Source organism: Spinacia oleracea, chromosome 1 (assembly GCF_020520425.1).
Source record: "Spinacia oleracea cultivar Varoflay chromosome 1, BTI_SOV_V1, whole genome shotgun sequence".
Lineage (NCBI taxonomy): Eukaryota > Viridiplantae > Streptophyta > Magnoliopsida > Caryophyllales > Amaranthaceae > Spinacia > Spinacia oleracea.
The window spans coordinates 101,878,809-101,897,560 of NC_079487.1; the positions used below are offsets into that span (position 1 = coordinate 101,878,809).

An 18,752-nucleotide genomic window follows, 5' to 3' on the forward strand; every position below is an offset into this window, starting at 1 on the left:
GCCGGAAACGGAAATATGGATCGTATCGGAAATATAAATATTATCCAAGTCGTAGATGTTGCCGGAAACGGAAACATGGTACGTATCGGAAAATATTATCGGAAATGGAAATATTGCCGGAATCGGAAATATTGCCGGAAACGGAAATATTGTCAGAATCGGAAATATTATCGGAATCGGAAAATAATTCCGGAAACGGAAATATTAAATATTTGTTCGAAACGGAAATTGATTCCGGAATCGGAAATGTTAAATATTGTTCGTATCGGAAATGAATTCCGGAACCGGGAATTTAATCGGAAGCGTATCGTACGAATAAGCATCGGACGAGGCCTGCCGGACGAGGGCCCAGCACGAAGCCAGGCCATCGCCCAGCAAGCCACACGCATCCAACAACACGCCAATGCCTCGACCAGGCCCAGCGCAAGGCCAGTCCCAGCCAAGGCTGGCGCGCGCGCACAAATGGGCTGCGGGCAGTGGGCTTGTGCGCCGTGCGCACAGCGTGGGCCGCAAGGCTTGCGCATGGGCGTGCGATGCTCGTGCGGTGCGTGTGTACGTGCTATACGAATCCTAAAGCTATTGGAATTCGTGCATAGATTAAATCCTAATCCTAAAAGATTAAATTAATTATTTAGAGTTCTATTAGGATTCTAATTAATTAATTAGTATTCTAACAGGATTCGAAATCCTTTCCAAGGTTCTATAAATATATGCCTAGGGTCATAAATTTATATACAAGTTTTCAAGTATTCAAAACTAGGATTTTTAAGCAGAAAAATCAGCCATAACTCTTGCCTATTTAGCCGAAAATAAGTAGTACCTTAAGGGCGATTCTAGTTGGTCAATCTTAAGGCGGATCCGGACGTGCTGTGGACTATCTACGGAGGGACGACACTTGGAGTCCTAAAGACTTGTTCTTGTTCGGTTCGGGCGCAGCTAGGGAAGGCACGCAACAAAGAGTATGCATCTAAACTATGCTAAATGATTATGTGTAAATAATATGTTTTCTTGGCTTTATGGTTTTTCCGCATGATTTATGAATTGTCATATGTATCATAACCTAACAGTGTTATCACGAGCCTCTTATTATTTTCATAATCTAAATTGCATGAACATGGTTAAATATTACAAATTTGCAAGAATTAAAAGGGGTGATTAATTTTCGTAATTGTTAATTAATTGCAAATTGCGTTTATTTAATTATACGTACGCAGTTTTTCGGCAGTTTCTTCGTTACTCATCCAAATCGAGTGATTTTTGTGTCAATTCCGCATGTAAAAGGCATTCTAAAATTTTGACAAAAAATAGTTATTTTTCGGCCGAACCCAGAATTCTCAAATTCGAAGCCTAACTATGACTTTTCGGAGGTTTTAGTTTTTCGAATGCAAAATTTCGTAAATTTAAGATGTTAAATTAAATATTTGCGATTCTTGTTGATAAATCTTGAATTTTTGATTGACCTACTGTATATGTTTAACAAGTTTGAATGCCTAGCCTTGTTAATTATGCAATCTAATTTGTAATTATGATTAATTTGTTGAAAATTGGAATAATTTAGAATTAATTTGATTTTCATAATTAGTTATAATTTAATTAGATACCTATGATTAAAAACCACCATAAAAATTGTAAATTTATGTTAAATTTTAAATTTTTATGACCTAGACTTGAATCCATGTTAATCGGAAATCAATTGAATAATAAATTTTCGATTTTTTCGCCCTAAAATTATGAAATTAATATTATTTATTAATTTGTCATTAATTTTTAATATAAATTTTAAATTTTTTATGCGATTCGCTCATATAACTTGCACGCACAAAGCAATGGACGCTACGTGTTACCCTTAAGGGGTGTTGTATAGTGCGGGCATGTGACGACGAGCAAGGGAGCTCGTCGCCCATGCGGCACGAAAGCAATGAGCAAGGCCATGGTGCACGAGCACAAGGCAGCAGCCTTGCCTTGTGTCGTGGGCTGTGTGCAATAGGCGAATGGGCGAGGGCGAGAGCAAGGCACGAGCAGTCGCGTGTGGGCAGCAAGCGAGCTACGCCACAGCGCGCACTGCCTCGCGCAAGCGTGCGGAGCCTCCCGCGCAGCGAGCGTAAGCTCGCGTGCCACGAGTGCTGCGCCAAGCATCGATCGCTCGCGCGCAGCGAGCGCTGTTGCGCGTGCGACGAGCGCTGCGCCCAGCGATGGCGTGCGAGTGCTTGTTGCGCGTGCGACGAGCGCTGCGCCCAGCGATGGCGTGCGGGTGCGTGTTGCGACGTGCGACGAGCGCTGCGCCCAGCGATGAGCTGCGGCAGCATGCTCGTGCGTCGAGCGCTGGCGCGCGCAGCGAGCACCATGCGTGATGCCTTGCGATGTTGAGCAGCAGCAATGCGACACAGCGCATGGGCTGCGCGCACATGGCCAGCGATGGCTGTGTGCGTGTGGCCCATGGGCGTGCGTTGCGTGGGGTTGTTGCGTTACGATTAGATCGTTTTGAAATTTTAATTTGAAATTTTCAGTTTACGTAATTTTAATTAATTTTAAAATTAATAATTTAAATTATTTTCTTGGATTTTAATTTTGAATATTGTAAATTATAATAAATTTTATTTATTCTAATTATTTTACTAAAATTAAAATCATGAATTAATTTAAATACGACTGAAATTAAATTAAACTTTGTGGATTCAATTATAAATTTATATGAGCTTTAAATTTTAATTAAATTTGTATGTTTCCGGTTAGACTAGAAATACATTTTTATGTTTAAAATTAGTAAAGCATATGAATTTATTGGTTTAAGTGGGAGCCCTTTTTAGTCATATACTCTTGATTAGGTCTACAAATCCTTAAGGTTAAAACAACTTGATTAGAATTAATAAAGACTGAATAATTTGTAGATTATTGGTGCCCTTGATTAATTGCTGCAAATGTTTATGTGATGCATAATGTGTTTTACTAACCAGCTATGTGGGCCATTCATGATAATGAATGGGTGAATGGTACATATTGTATATGTACTGTTTTGCAGGTTATGAAGTGACTAGTATGGCCCAAATAGGATAGAAAGTATGGTCTGCGTACCATTAATTTGAATGTAATTGGTCTAAAGTACCAAAGTTGTTTTTTAATTCAAATATGGTCTGCGTACCATCAAATAGTTGTAATTAGTTTTAATTATAAGCTTATCCTATTTGAAGAAAATGGTGCCTCCCACGGAGATTTTCAAGACGGACTTTGAAGTTAAATCTTCAAGATGAAGTCGGGCCATACTAGATCACATTTATCTTATGCATGTTTTAAGTTATTTATTGCTTTTAAATATGTCTTAAAATGCATGAGATCAAAAGCTTGATTATGTTGCATGATTAAGGATTTTAGTTCACTTAAAATCTAACCAACATAGTAAGAGCCTTAAGTTCCAAACTTAAAAATTGAGTTAAAAGGTGCCATGCCAAAATATACACTTGTTTGGATATCCTTTACATCAATCTAGTAATAGTTTTCGCTCAGCGATGTGTTACTTATTGGTCCTAAAGGGGCAAGGTACACAAATAATTGTGAGTACATGTTAGTTTTGGTGAAACTCAACGATATAAGTAAGGAGTCCTTTTATGTCGTGGCAAAATCGATAGGTTTACCTAATAAGTTCTTAGACGTACCTATCAACCAAGAATAGTTTCTAGACTATTAGCAAAAGGCTTTTGCTTACCTAAGATGTTTTAGGATTAAGTCGACAAACTGTGCTTAGTTCTTCAATGATTTTAGGATCTTGGAATCATTTTATTCACACCTGCCGGAACACATAACTTGAATAAAATGTTTAATGAACATTGAATTATGCATGTATGCTAGAATTTAAGTTTATTAAGAGAAACTGTGAATGGTTATTTATTTGTTTATTCTTTTCAATTGTAGTTTTAAATATGGCAAACAACAATTCATTCAACATTCGATCAATTCTCGAAAAGGAGAAGTTGAACGGGAAAAACTTCCTTGACTGGCAAAGGAACTTACAAATAGTTCTTATGCAGGAAGGAAAGGAGTATGTCCTAGAAGAGGCGATGCCCGAAGCCACAGGCGACGGGGTCACTCAGGCAGCCCTCAATCGTTGGATTGATGCCAACAAGGATGTGAAATGTCTAATGCTCGCCACCATGAGTGCAGATCTGCAGAAAACGTTCATCAACTCAGATGCTTTCACAATCATCAGTGAGTTGAAGAACATGTTCCAAGATCTGGCTCGAGTCGAAAGATTCGAGACTCATAGGCAAATTCTTGAGACCAAGCTTAAGAAAGGCGAGCCCGTAAGTCCACATGTTCTCAAAATGATTGGACTCATTGAGAATATGAGTCGGCTGGATCAGCAATTTTCTCAGGAAATGGCTATAGACACCATCCTCCATTTTCTTCATAGCGGGTATGATCAGTTCAAACTGAACTACAGTATGAATAGTCTGGACAAAACGCTCACTGAGCTTCACGGTATGCTGAAGACCGCTGAAAAGACGCTCAAAAGTGATAAGCAGGATGTGCTTATGGTGCGTGGGGGCAAGTTCAAGAAATCTGGAAAGAAGAGGAATGCTAAGAAAGGTGGCAACAAGGCCAGCCCAACTAAGCAAACTGGCGCCAAATCTGTAAAGAGGAAGGTCAGTCAACCCACTTCTGAATCCGAATGCTTCTACTGCAAGAAGAAGGGGCATTGGAAGAGAGATTGCTTGAAGCTAAAGGAAGATCAGAAGAACGGAACAGTCGTTCCATCTTCAGGTATTTTCGTTATAGACTGTATACTTGCTAATTCAACTTCTTGGGTATTAGATACAGGTTGTGGCTCACACTTATGTTCCAATCCACAGGGACTAAGAAGAAGTAGAAAGTTAAGCAAGGGTGAAGTCGACCTACGAGTGGGAAATGGAGCACGGATTGCTGCATTAGCTGTAGGAACTTATTATTTGTCGTTGCCCTCCGGGCTAGTTTTGGAACTGGAAGAATGTTTCCATGTTCCAAGTCTTACTAAAAACATCATTTCGGTTTCTTGCTTAGATGCTAAGGGATTTTCCTTTTTAATAAATGACAATAGTTGTTCGTTTTATTTTAAATAGATGTTTATGGATCTACTAGATTAGTCAATGGACTTTATTTATTAGATCACGACAAACAAGTATATAACATAAATACCAAAAAGGCCAAAAAGTATGATTCAGATCTCACCTATCTGTGGCATTGTCGATTAGGCCATATAAACTTGAAACGCTTAGAAAGACTTCAAAAGGAAGGAATTCTAGAACCATTTGACTTAGAGGATTATGGTAAATGCGAATCATGTTTACTTGGCAAAATGACAAAGCAACCTTTCTCTAAAGTTGGAGAAAGAGCAAATGAACTATTGGGTTTAATCCATACAGATGTATGTGGACCAATGAGTACAAATGCTAGAGGTGGTTTCAGCTACTTTATCACTTTCACTGATGACTTCAGTAGATATGGTTATGTCTACCTAATGAAGCATAAGTCTGAATCCTTTGACAAATTCAAGGAATTTCAGAGTGAAGTAGAGAATCAATTAGGCAAGAAGATTAAGGCATTGCGGTCTGATAGAGGCGGTGAATATCTGAGCTATGAATTTGATGACCATCTGAAAGAATGTGGAATTCTATCAGAATTGACTCCTCCTGGAACACCACAATGGAACGGTGTGTCGGAACGGAGGAACAGAACCTTGCTAGACATGGTCAGGTCAATGATGGGTCAGGCCAAACTTCCATTAGAATTTTGGGGACATGCACTAAATACAGCTGCACTCACTATAAATAGAGCTCCGTCTAAAGCTGTCGAAAAGACTCCATACGAATTATGGTTTGGAAAGCCTCCAAATGTGTCTTTTCTTAAGATTTGGGGATGTGAAGTATACGTCAAACGATTAATTTCAGACAAACTTCATCCAAAATCTGACAAATGTATCCTTGTGGGCTATCCAAAGGAAACAAAGGGGTATTACTTCTACAATACATATGAGAACAAGGTGTTTGTTGCTCGAGATGGTGTCTTTTTGGAGAAAGATCACATTTCCAAAATGACAAGTGGGAGAAAAGTAGACCTCGAAGAAATTCGAGTCAAACAACAAACTCTAGAGAATGCTCAAGATGACATTCAGGATGAAACTCAGAGATCTTTAGAAGGATCTGGTGAGAATCATGGTCAATCTAGAAATGTTACCCCGCGTAGATCGCAAAGATATAGATCTCAACCGGAAAGGTACTTAGGTATTTTGACGAACGAGAGCTATGACGTTCTATTACTTGAAAGTGATGAACCTGCGACTTACAAACAAGCTATGACGAGCCCTAGCTCCAAGCAATGGCAAGAAGCCATGCAATCTGAATTAGACTCCATGTCCGAAAACCAAGTATGGGATTTGGTCGATTTGCCAGATGGCTACCAAGCCATTGGAAGCAAATGGGTTTTCAAACTAAAAAAGGACAAGGATGGGAAACTTGAAGTTTTCAAAGCTAGATTGGTTGCAAAAGGTTACAGGCAAGTCCACGGTGTGGATTACGATGAAACCTTTTCACCAGTTGCAATGCTAAAGTCTATTCGGATAATGTTAGCAATCGCTGCATATTACGATTACGAAATATGGCAGATGGATGTCAAAACTGCTTTCTTAAAACGGCGTTTTAACAGAAACTGTGTTTATGACACAACCTGAAGGTTTTGAGGATCCAAAGAATGCTAAAAAGGTATGCAAGCTAAAGAAGTCAATCTACGGATTGAAGCAGGCATCCAGGAGCTGGAATATACGTTTTGATGAAGCAATCAGTGACTTTGGTTTCATCAAGAACGCAGACGAATCTTGTGTATACAAGAAGGTCAATGGGAGCAAAATTGCTTTTCTAGTATTATATGTGATAGGCTGTCGTACACCCGTCAAAAATAAAATCCTAACGAAACCTCCTAACAATGTAGTAGGGTAAGCAGGGTCGAATCCACAGAGAGATGGCTATTTAAATCTAGCTTCCAAGGTATGGCGAAACTAACAATGTCACGAAATTTAGGATTCAATGTTTAAACTAAAATAAATAGAAAAATAAACTAAAAGATCTAGGGCAACGGTTCACCATGTTCATAGTTCAGAATCAATCAAAACATCATCAACAACTCAAATATTCAAATTATCTAGAGCACAAGTTAATCCTACGGTCGGGTCTTAACACTCTCAATTCAACATATGCAGTACGATCGCTAACATAATCAGAATTGCTAGTTGTAGGTAAGCCTCTAAAATTTGATCTTTCGATTCTAAATCCTATTAGCATGATTTAATCAAACAATTGATCAGATTGCAAAGATTAACAATATAAACCTAATCAACTAGAAATATCAATGAATAATCAAACCATCAACAATAATAATAAGGATTCATAATGTAAACATGGATTCCCAAACCCTAGAAAAGAAACTACTCAATCATGAAACGAACAATGAAAATCAAATCTAAGAATGAAAACATAATTAAAAGCAATAAATAAAATAAAAACGAAAATCAATAATACCTCAAAGAATTACATTAATGGAGTTTGTAGAAAAACTATGGTTCATGAAAAAGAAAAGAGAGAAAAAAAACGTGAGAGAGGAGTTCCAAGAGAATTAAAACCTAAAGGAAATAAAAGCATGAGGGATAAAAGCATTCCCTTGAAGTATTTATATGCTTCTCAAATTCTAAACAAAATAGGAAAAAATAACAATTACATAAGCTAAGATTTAATTGGACGATCACGAAGACCAAAACACGCGCGGAAATCACTTGGGCGCAGAAACCAGCGGGCCCGCTGGTTGGTCGCTGGTTTTCGCGCCCAAGGAGGAGAGTTGGGCCTGCGTTTTGGGCCGTAGGCGAATCGGATAGTCGAGCCATCTTGTTTATGTCATAACTCTTGTTCTACAATGCCTATAAGGGCGTGTGACCTCTCGTTGGAAAGCTCTTGAAGTCTACTTTCTAGCCCAATCAAATTCGTCTCATTCCGACATGTAGAACTTGAGATATCATCAAAAGAGTGAACGCTTGTCCGTTTTGATGCTTAGAAAAATAGCGTTTAGCTTCGTTGTTGACTCAAAATTATCCCTAGAGACATGCAATGATCCTCGAGTCAACATTCCATCCGTTCATCATCCAAATCAACTCATAACACTCCGAAAGCATCCAAATGACCGTAAAATCACCTGAAACATTAAGAAAACACAAACGGGGCGTAATAGAGTACGACAACGATAACTTATGCAAATGTGATCCTAAATGCAACTAAAATGATATAAATGCCTATTAATGCAACCTAAATGCGCCTAAAATACCCTATACAAATATGACTCATCAAATTCCCCCAAGCTAGACTGTTGCTTGTCCCAAGCAACACTAAACCAAAGGTAGAGAAACAAGACGCACATGACTTTCACAAAACCATGGTAAGACCAACCCAACTCTCGAGCAAACAATCAAACAGAGTTATTGAGACAGAAATCTAGCTCGGATACAAATAGAACCACAAAGCATCGTGATCCACAATCGAAACAACCAAGCTTAGCCACAAACTATTCTCAATCAAGCTAGTCGTCGCCGCATACCTTGTAGAATATAAATATATGATGCAACATGGGGTAAGATGACAATAGCAAGAAACGATTTTCATTCAATCACAAAACAAACATGCCGATCAAGAGGTCTTTATAATAAGCTTGTAATGGGGATAGGTAAAAACAAAGGGTAGGGTATAATTTGGGAAAAAGTGAGAGTAAGGTCCAACTTGGGGAGCAAAGGTGAACTACATGCGTCGGCGTGATAATGCCGCAAATCCAACTCCATCGAACCATGAAACCCGAACAATCAACCAAGTTATAACCAAGGGAAAAACATAATATAATGTCAATGATCTTTCTTCATTCCCCTTTCCCAGCTTTCAGACTACATACAAAAACGAAACATTTTTTTATTTTTATTTTTCTCTCTTTTTTTTTCTTTTTTTTTCTATTTTTTTCTTCTTTTTTTTTTTCTTTTTTTTTCTTTTTTTTCTTTTTTTATTATTTATTTTGGTATGAAAATGAAACTAGATAATGAAATCGAAAGTACATAATAAATCTAATGCTAACTGTTACAAGCTTGGGTGCCAACAATAATATACACCATTTCCGAACCACAAATCCAAACATAGCCTCGAACCACGAACTATTGGCTTAGTGTGCCAATCAATCAACATCAATGAAACCATTACGAACACCGAAGCTCCCCCAAGCTAGACTCGGGACAAGTAACCAACGGGGCTAATAGGGCTCAATTTTGTGGAGTTAAAACAATAAACAGACAAGGCTACAACATGGGTATGAAAGGCAGGAACTGATGTTTCTAAATTCGTCTGAAGGCTTCCTAAGAGAATGGCCTCTGTCATACGCGGCATGCGTGAGTTGCAACTAAACTACTAATGAATCTCAAGCCAAAATCATACGATAACAAGTCACATCAATCACACAAACACATAGTAAGGTGACCTGCAAGATAATTGGCTAGCTATTCTTGACACGAGACCAACATCTTACCGCATACCATTCAATTGGTTCACACAATGCCAAGCAGTTATCAATGTATAGCATGACCGACTGAATTTCAGAATCATAACTAAGTTCAAAAGAAGCTCAAGAGAGTCAAATAAAGCCCGAACATAGTTTGAAAGTCAATTGCACAATGCAGGGTATAAAGACATATGAATGCAAGTAAGAATGCAACTAAATTGAACAATAACACTAGGAAAGCAGTACATTTTTTTTCGTTGCACGTAAACTCCCACCCCTAATGGACGGTACAAAGCGTACAACACCTAAACAAGCAATAAAACTATACTAGAAAGCAATAAAGATAGATATCCCTCCCCCAAGCTAAACAAAACACAGTGCCCTCACTGTGAAAATAGCAACAAAATAACTCAAACAAGGGAGAAAGATGGGAAGTGCTCACTCGTGATGAGCCTCGTCTGCCGAGGATGACTCGGTAGAACTGTCGACAGTAGAAGCGGTGTGGCCAGAAGCTTCAAACTGACGACGAAAGGAGCCAATCTCCATGGATGTGGTTGAATTTGGGTGAAAGCTAGTTGGTTTAGTTGCTTTCATGATGCAATAACCACGATTTAAAATACTCCAATCAACCAAAACGGTGCATACTTCAAGATTCAACGAGCAATCCCAACGAGCAATCCAATCAATAATAATATTCGCTCAATGCTAATAATTCAAACTCAACAACCAACGAGCGTTAACCAATCTCAACAAATAATTCATATAATATTCACCAACAACGAAACAATTCGAATTCAACAACCAATATCAATATCAAATTCCAATTTTTCGTTTCAAAATATGATTCAAGTGAATAAAGTTTAGGAAAATTTAAATTTTAATACCATTTTGCACCATAAAGACTAGAATTTGGTTACGAACTCCCGTGAATTTCACAAACAAGCCACGATACTACACAATTTGTCAATGCCCACAAAGAATAAAAACCCCCAAATTGATTTCAAAAGTTAGGGTTTTAATTCATGAACCAATATAATGGTGAAGGAGGGAGAATTGAGAGGTAAAGAAGGGGGTGGGAAGGTGGCGGATGGTGGCGGATGGTGGCTGGTCTGAGGTGGTTGTTGCGCGGGTAAGAGAGGTTGGAGGGGATGGCGCGTGGGTGGTGGCCGTCGTCGAAGGTAGTGCAACGGCGGCGGTTCGCTGAGAAAGATGGCGAGGGTAGGGGTGTTTTGCGTGAGAGGAGGGGCGACTGGTGGTTCGCGAATTGGTTGCGCGGGGGGGTGATGTTTGTTGCGTGGGTGAGAGGGGAAGGTGGCGGGTTGGTGGTGGTCGTCGTCGAAGGGTAGTGCAACGGCGGTGATTGGCTGCCGGTGGTGCAGGTGGTGCGATGGTGGTGGATGGCGAAGGGAGGAATTCGAAGGAGGGAGAGGGAGGTACGAAGGAGGGCTGGACCTCTTCTGTTCGTGGGTGATGGAAGGTGGTGGGATGGGCGCCGAACTCCGGTGAGGTGGGAGTTGATGCCGGCGAGTAACGAGGGAGAGGTTGGAGGATGGGCTGGGTGGTAGGCGGTGTTGTGGGTGAGGGATGTCAGTTGTTTTTCTTGTTTTTTGAATAAGGGGAGGGCGGAAATCCAGCGTGGTCGCTGGCAATCCAGCGGGCAAGGCAGAGAGTTGTGAAATTGGGCCAAAAACGTTCAGCGAGGCCGCTGGGTAGTCGCTGGTTGTGCGCACAACGAAGTGCGACGAGCTAGCTCGTTGGGTGAGCGCTGGAATGCGCGAGTGCAGCTCGTCGCTGCATTATTGTGGCTTGCAAAAACTTGTCGATGCATCGGATTTTCGGAATTAACTTGATCTTGACCCTATAATTCTGAAAAAATAATAATTCAAGCACCACTAAATTCAAAAGTTAGAATCGTTAGTGAAACTAAATGCACAAAAATAAATAAAATAAATACGATGAACGAAAAACTAATCTAAAAATAAAATAAAATTATGAATTCAAGTGAACTCAAAGAAAATAAAAAAATCGTTAGCAAAATTAAACGCAAAATAAATAAATAAATACGATTAACGAAAACTAATCAAAAAATAAAATAAAATTATGAATTCAAGTGAACTCAAAGGAAAATATTTTTGTGCTTTTGTTGTTTTTTTATCTTTTTTTTATATTTTCAATAAATTAAGCAAATAGAAATAAAATACTAAATTAAAATGGAAATAAATGAAGAAAATTGAAATGAAGGAAAGTTAGGAATCGGGTTGCCTCCCGATAAGCGCTCGTTTTAAGTCATTAGCTTGACTCCACTCAAATATTTAATCATAAGAATCCAACGCCTTGAGTAATTTATCAAATGCCCCTGCAAACATGTCATTGAGCACTACGTATGGCTTGAGAAAAACCAAATTCATCCTCGCAAATAGGGTATTAGATAAATAAACAGAAAAAATAAAACCAAAAGAAAAAGAATCAGAAGTAGAGGAAAAATCAAAAGAAAAAGAAAAAGGAGAATATTTACAACTTCCCTCTAATTGCTCCTCGGGCAATGTAAACGTTTTAGAATGAGCATCAAGGTCGGCAAGGTCAAATGTATCATGGAATGGAGACCTATTGATAAAGTGCGAAAGACTTAACATGGGGGATGTAGGAAAAAGATCAAGCCTCCGCGAAAACGGGACATAGGCGGGAGGAGATATAGGCTCAACATTGATTCTTTTACCTATAATTCCACCCTCGTGAACAAACTCGTCACTAAAATCGTCAACCAAAAGTTTTGCAACCAACGGTTTCTCAACCATCGATTCTACAACCATTAGTGATTCTTCAACCTCCAAAGTCTCCGTTATATCCAACTTTTCCTCATCAGTACCAAAAGTCAAATGATAACCTTCCTCTAATGAACTAACATTCTCAACAAATCCACCATCATCATCATCATCATTATAAAGGATTTTCATGTCATAATAAGATGGTTCGAGTTGGAAATTTTGCGTATTAAATCGAAGGAAAGGGTTGACAGTTTTAACATATGACTCGCTATAGGGACAAAGAGAAGTATCATGGTCATGACAATGACACCAAGAACAATAATACGGGGGAGGGGTGTGAGTTTGAGGAATAGGAAAAGAGAAATTTTGCAGAGTAGGTTCAACAAGCATTGTCATCTCCCACTCATATGTATCCCTAGCTAATTGCTCAATCAAATCCCAACACTCTTCTGGAGTCTTCTCCACAAATATATAACTACTCATGGAATCCAACACCAATCTTGTATCTTCATTCAATCCCTCATAAATCACCATACATAGTTCCCATTGTTCAAAAAGATGATTTGGACCAAGAAAATCTCCGAGTCTATAATAATACCTCCAAAACACTTCATTCTCGAATTGAGGAAAACAAATAGAAGCCATGTATATAAAAAAAAAATAAGGGAAATTTTATACACAAACGAAAAAAAATATATACAATGTAGTCTCACCAAAAATAAAAGCTAAAAAGAAAAATAAAACCGTCTCCCCGGCAACGGCGCCAAAATTTGATTGGCTGTCGTACACCCGTCAAAAATAAAATCCTAACGAAACCTCCTAACAATGTAGTAGGGTAAGCAGGGTCGAATCCACAGAGAGATGGCTATTTAAATCTAGCTTCCAAGGTATGGCGAAACTAACAATGTCACGAAATTTAGGATTCAATGTTTAAACTAAAATAAATAGAAAAATAAACTAAAAGATCTAGGGCAACGGTTCACCATGTTCATAGTTCAGAATCAATCAAAACATCATCAACAACTCAAATATTCAAATTATCTAGAGCACAAGTTAATCCTACGGTCGGGTCTTAACACTCTCAATTCAACATATGCAGTACGATCGCTAACATAATCAGAATTGCTAGTTGTAGGTAAGCCTCTAAAATTTGATCTTTCGATTCTAAATCCTATTAGCATGATTTAATCAAACAATTGATCAGATTGCAAAGATTAACAATATAAACCTAATCAACTAGAAATATCAATGAATAATCAAACCATCAACAATAATAATAAGGATTCATAATGTAAACATGGATTCCCAAACCCTAGAAAAGAAACTACTCAATCATGAAACGAACAATGAAAATCAAATCTAAGAATGAAAACATAATTAAAAGCAATAAATAAAATAAAAACGAAAATCAATAATACCTCAAAGAATTACATTAATGGAGTTTGTAGAAAAACTATGGTTCATGAAAAAGAAAAGAGAGAAAAAAAACGTGAGAGAGGAGTTCCAAGAGAATTAAAACCTAAAGGAAATAAAAGCATGAGGGATAAAAGCATTCCCTTGAAGTATTTATATGCTTCTCAAATTCTAAACAAAATAGGAAAAAATAACAATTACATAAGCTAAGATTTAATTGGACGATCACGAAGACCAAAACACGCGCGGAAATCACTTGGGCGCAGAAACCAGCGGGCCCGCTGGTTGGTCGCTGGTTTTCGCGCCCAAGGAGGAGAGTTGGGCCTGCGTTTTGGGCCGTAGGCGAATCGGATAGTCGAGCCATCTTGTTTATGTCATAACTCTTGTTCTACAATGCCTATAAGGGCATGTGACCTCTCGTTGGAAAGCTCTTGAAGTCTACTTTCTAGCCCAATCAAATTCGTCTCATTCCGACATGTAGAACTTGAGATATCATCAAAAGAGTGAACGCTTGTCCGTTTTGATGCTTAGAAAAATAGCGTTTAGCTTCGTTGTTGACTCAAAATTATCCCTAGAGACATGCAATGATCCTCGAGTCAACATTCCATCCGTTCATCATCCAAATCAACTCATAACACTCCGAAAGCATCCAAATGACCGTAAAATCACCTGAAACATTAAGAAAACACAAACGGGGCGTAATAGAGTACGACAACGATAACTTATGCAAATGTGATCCTAAATGCAACTAAAATGATATAAATGCCTATTAATGCAACCTAAATGCGCCTAAAATACCCTATACAAATATGACTCATCAATATGTCGACGACATATTACTTATCGGAAATGACATTCCTATGTTGAACTCTGTCAAGATTTGGCTTGGGAAATGTTTTTCGATGAAAGATCTAGGAGAAGCACAATACATATTGGGCATCAAGATTTACAGAGATAGATCTAAAAGGATGATTGGACTTAGTTAAAGCACTTATATCAATAAGGTGCTTGATAGGTTCAAGATGGCGGACTCCAAGCGAGGCTACCTACCCATGTCTCATGGAATGACTCTAAGCAAGACTCAGTGCCCAAAAACACTTGATGAGCGTAGACGAATGAATGGGATTCCATATGCATCATTGATTGGTTCAATAATGTATGCTATGATATGTACACGCCCGGATGTTGCGTACGCACTCAGTGCTACGAGCAGATACCAGTCAGACCCAGGAGAGGCGCATTGGACTGCTGCCAAGAATATTCTGAAGTACCTGAAAAGGCACAAAGATGACTTCCTGGTCTATGGCGGAGATGATGAATTAATTGTTAAAGGCTATACGGACGCAAGTTTCCAAACCGACAAAGATGATTTCAGATCACAGTCTGGGTTTGTCTTCTGCCTCAACGGGGGTGCAGTAAGCTGGAAAAGTGCTAAGCAAAGCACCATTGCGGATTCTACAACTGAAGCGGAGTACATTGCTGCACATGAAGCAGCAAAGGAAGCTATATGGCTAAGGAAGTTCATAGGTGAACTTGGTGTAGTCCCCTCCATTAAAGGACCAATAGCCCTGTATTGTGATAATAACGGAGCTATTGCACAGGCAAAGGAGCCTAGACACCACCAGAGAGTCAAGCATGTACTTTGTAGATTTCACCTTCTACGAGAGTTCGTTGAAAGAAAAAAAGTCGAGATAAACAAGATTGGAACTGATGACAACATATCAGATCCATTAACTAAACCTCTGCCGCAGGCGAAGCACAACTCGCACACTGCAGCTACGGGAATCAAGCATATTGGAGAATGGCTTTGATATCCCTGTTTAATGTTTTAAAGTTTTAGAGTTTAAATCTTTGTAAAACATTATTGGTTAATCATTCAAAATAAATGAAAAGAATTCATTTTTCCATTTAATTTGTGGTTTATTAAATGATGAGTCCCTTCAATTTGACGATATATTCAAGATAGACTGTCAGGACCAGTCCTGTGACTAAGAAATGTCTATAAAGTGAACTTGAATGTCAAAGGTTGAAAATGGTCCCTAGTCGGAGTTTTCTATAAAAATTGGACGCATAGAAAACGTTAGACGATTAGAATGCAAGATGACTAGTAGTTCTGTTTCTTGAACTATGTGGGCATGGCAATGTCATAATCATTTGCATAGATACTTACTTTGGGAAGACTAGTATCGGACAAGACCTATGAAACTTTACTGTAAGAGATGAAAATCTGTCATAAGTAAATTTCATTAAAATTATTAGACACTAAATCCTCAATACCTGAGTGATTTGAGATTACTTGTTTGAGAACTGGTTGCTTTGACGTTGACCAACCGTCGCACCGTAAAAGGAGGCTATAAAGGCAACGCTCAGGTAATCACCTATCAAACGAAGTCTAATCTCAAGATCGCAAGATTGGGATTGTCCTCCCATAAATCGGGATGAGATGCTTAAAAGTTGTACAAGGCCACTCGGAGAGCTAGAAACTGTGAAATGCATTGCCGTGCTCGGATGAATCATAGGCTATGATCAACTGTTTATTTGATCAGTTGAACTCTGAAACCGAGAAACACCTCTGGACACAATAAGGATGACAACTATTACCTTATGTTCAAGAACAAGCATCGAGCGACAAAGGAATTAGGAAATGCACACTTGTCCCTAAGGACAAGTGGGAGACTGAAGGAAATAATGCCCTTGGTCCAAGTATGCATTCTATGTTAAGTCTAATAAATGTGGTTCAGTATTAATTAACAAGTTAATAATTCAGTGAGATCAAGTGAGCTGAATGCCTAGCTAGAGGCCGCTTCAGTTCAAGTGGAATTAATGATATTAATCCACAGCTTACTCTTGACTGAACCCGTAGGGTCACACAAATAGTACGTAAACGGATCAAGTATTTAATGGCATTAAATACTCCATCTATGGATATTCGAAATCGACGGATCTTGGTTTCAGTGGGAGCTGAGATCGTCACAGGCAAGAAATGAATACTCCGGAAACGATGATATTGCCGGAAACGGAAATATGGATCGTATCGGAAATATAAATATTATCCAAGTCGTAGATGTTGCCGGAAACGGAAACATGGTACGTATCGGAAAATATTATCGGAAATGGAAATATTGCCGGAATCGGAAATATTGCCGGAAACGGAAATATTGTCAGAATCGGAAATATTATCGGAATCGGAAAATAATTCCGGAAACGGAAATATTAAATATTTGTTCGAAACGGAAATTGATTCCGGAATCGGAAATGTTAAATATTGTTCGTATCGGAAATGAATTCCGGAACCGGGAATTTAATCGGAAGCGTATCGTACGAATAAGCATCGGACGAGGCCTGCCGGACGAGGGCCCAGCACGAAGCCAGGCCATCGCCCAGCAAGCCACACGCATCCAACAACACGCCAATGCCTCGACCAAACCCAGCGCAAGGCCAGTCCCAGCCAAGGCTGGCGCGCGCGCACAAATGGGCTGCGGGCAGTGGGCCTGTGCGCCGTGCGCACAGCTTGGGCCGCAAGGCTTGCGCATGGGCGTGCGATGCTCGTGCGGTGCGTGTGTACGTGCTATACGAATCCTAAAGCTATTGGAATTCGTGCATAGATTAAATCCTAATCCTAAAAGATTAAATTAATTATTTAGAGTTCTAATAGGATTCTAATTAATTAATTAGTATTCTAACAGGATTCGAAATCCTTTCCAAGGTTCTATAAATATATGCCTAGGGTCATAAATTTATATACAAGTTTTCAAGTATTCAAAACTAGGATTTTTAAGCAGCAAAATCAGCCATAACTCTTGCCTATTTAGCCGAAAATAAGTAGTACCTTAAGGGCGATTCTAGTTGGTCAATCTTAAGGCGGATCCGGACGTGTTGTGGACTATCTACGGAGGGACGACACTTGGAGTCCTAAAGACTTGTTCTTGTTCGGTTCGGGCGCAGCTAGGGAAGACACGCAACAAAGAGTATGCATCTAAACTATGCTAAATGATTATGTGTAAATAATATGTTTTCCTGGCTTTATGGTTTTTCCGCATGATTTATGAATTGTCATATGTATCATAACCTAACAACATGGGAGGGTGGAGAGTGTGTCTCCTATTTGTGAAAGATGTTCTAATGGTGTTGAGTCAGCCTTGCATGCAACGTGGGAATGCAATATTGTAAAAAGTGTGTGGGAGGAGTGTGGGGTGGAGAAGATGATGGAGTGCCCGCGAGTAGGTTTTGTAGTTGACTGAGTGGATTGGTGGCTGCATCATTTACAAGAAGAGGACAAAGCGCGAGTAGCAATGGTGGCTTGGAGTGTATGGAATGAGAGGAATAGAGTGATCCATGGCAGAGAAGCTCGTCTACCTGCTGAAGTTGTAGCAGCAACGAGCTCGTTGTTGGTAGCATTCACACAAGTTAGAGAGGAGTGTACAGTAAGGAGGGGTGAAATACGTAGAGCAAGGGAGGAGGCAAAGTGGAGACCACCTGATGATAATGTACTAAAACTCAATGTTGATGGTGCAACTTATAAAGAGGGTGGAGTGGGGATGAGAGTTATAATAAGGGACAATGGAGGCACCATAGTTCGTGCGGTTTGCCAACAGGTGAGACAAAGTTGGGATGCAAATGTTACAGAGGCAAAGTCAATCATTCTTGGGTTGAAAATGGCGCTTCAATGCAATGCTAGTAAGGTAGTAGTTGAATGTGATTATCTACAAGTAGTTGAGTTAATAAACCGTAGGAAGTTTGATGGCTCTTATTTTGGCATGCTTAGCCGAGAAATTAATGCTATCTCTAGTTCATTTGATGTTATTTTATTTTGTCATGTTTATAGGGAGGCTAATTTAGCGGCTGATGTTATGGCTCAACTTAGTCCACTTGAGTATTCTACGAGAGTGTGGGTAGGGAGTTGTCCAAGCGTAGTTGAAGATGTAATAGCTTCAGATTTTTGCTTTAACGTTAATGAAAGTTAGTGGCAGAGGCTGTTCCTCAAAAAAAATAAAAAATAAACCGTCGTATTTTTTCAATTGTCAAACCGTC

General features: G+C 39.2%; 1 protein-coding gene across 1 annotated transcript; it reads left to right on the forward strand.

Moving 5' to 3' along the window:
* The first annotated feature begins 18,013 nt into the window (after positions 1-18,013).
* On the forward strand, positions 18,014-18,685 carry LOC110804434 (uncharacterized). Its single transcript, XM_022010029.2, has one exon. It carries the CDS (start codon positions 18,014-18,016, stop codon positions 18,683-18,685), a length of 672 nt encoding a protein of 223 aa, XP_021865721.2.
* Positions 18,686-18,752: the final 67 nt, after the last annotated feature.

What these genes read in the sequence shown, in the direction of transcription:
- LOC110804434 (XM_022010029.2), top strand. Translation starts at nt 18,014, where the DNA reads ATGGTGGCTTGGAGTGTATGGAATGAGAGGAATAGAGTGATCCATGGC.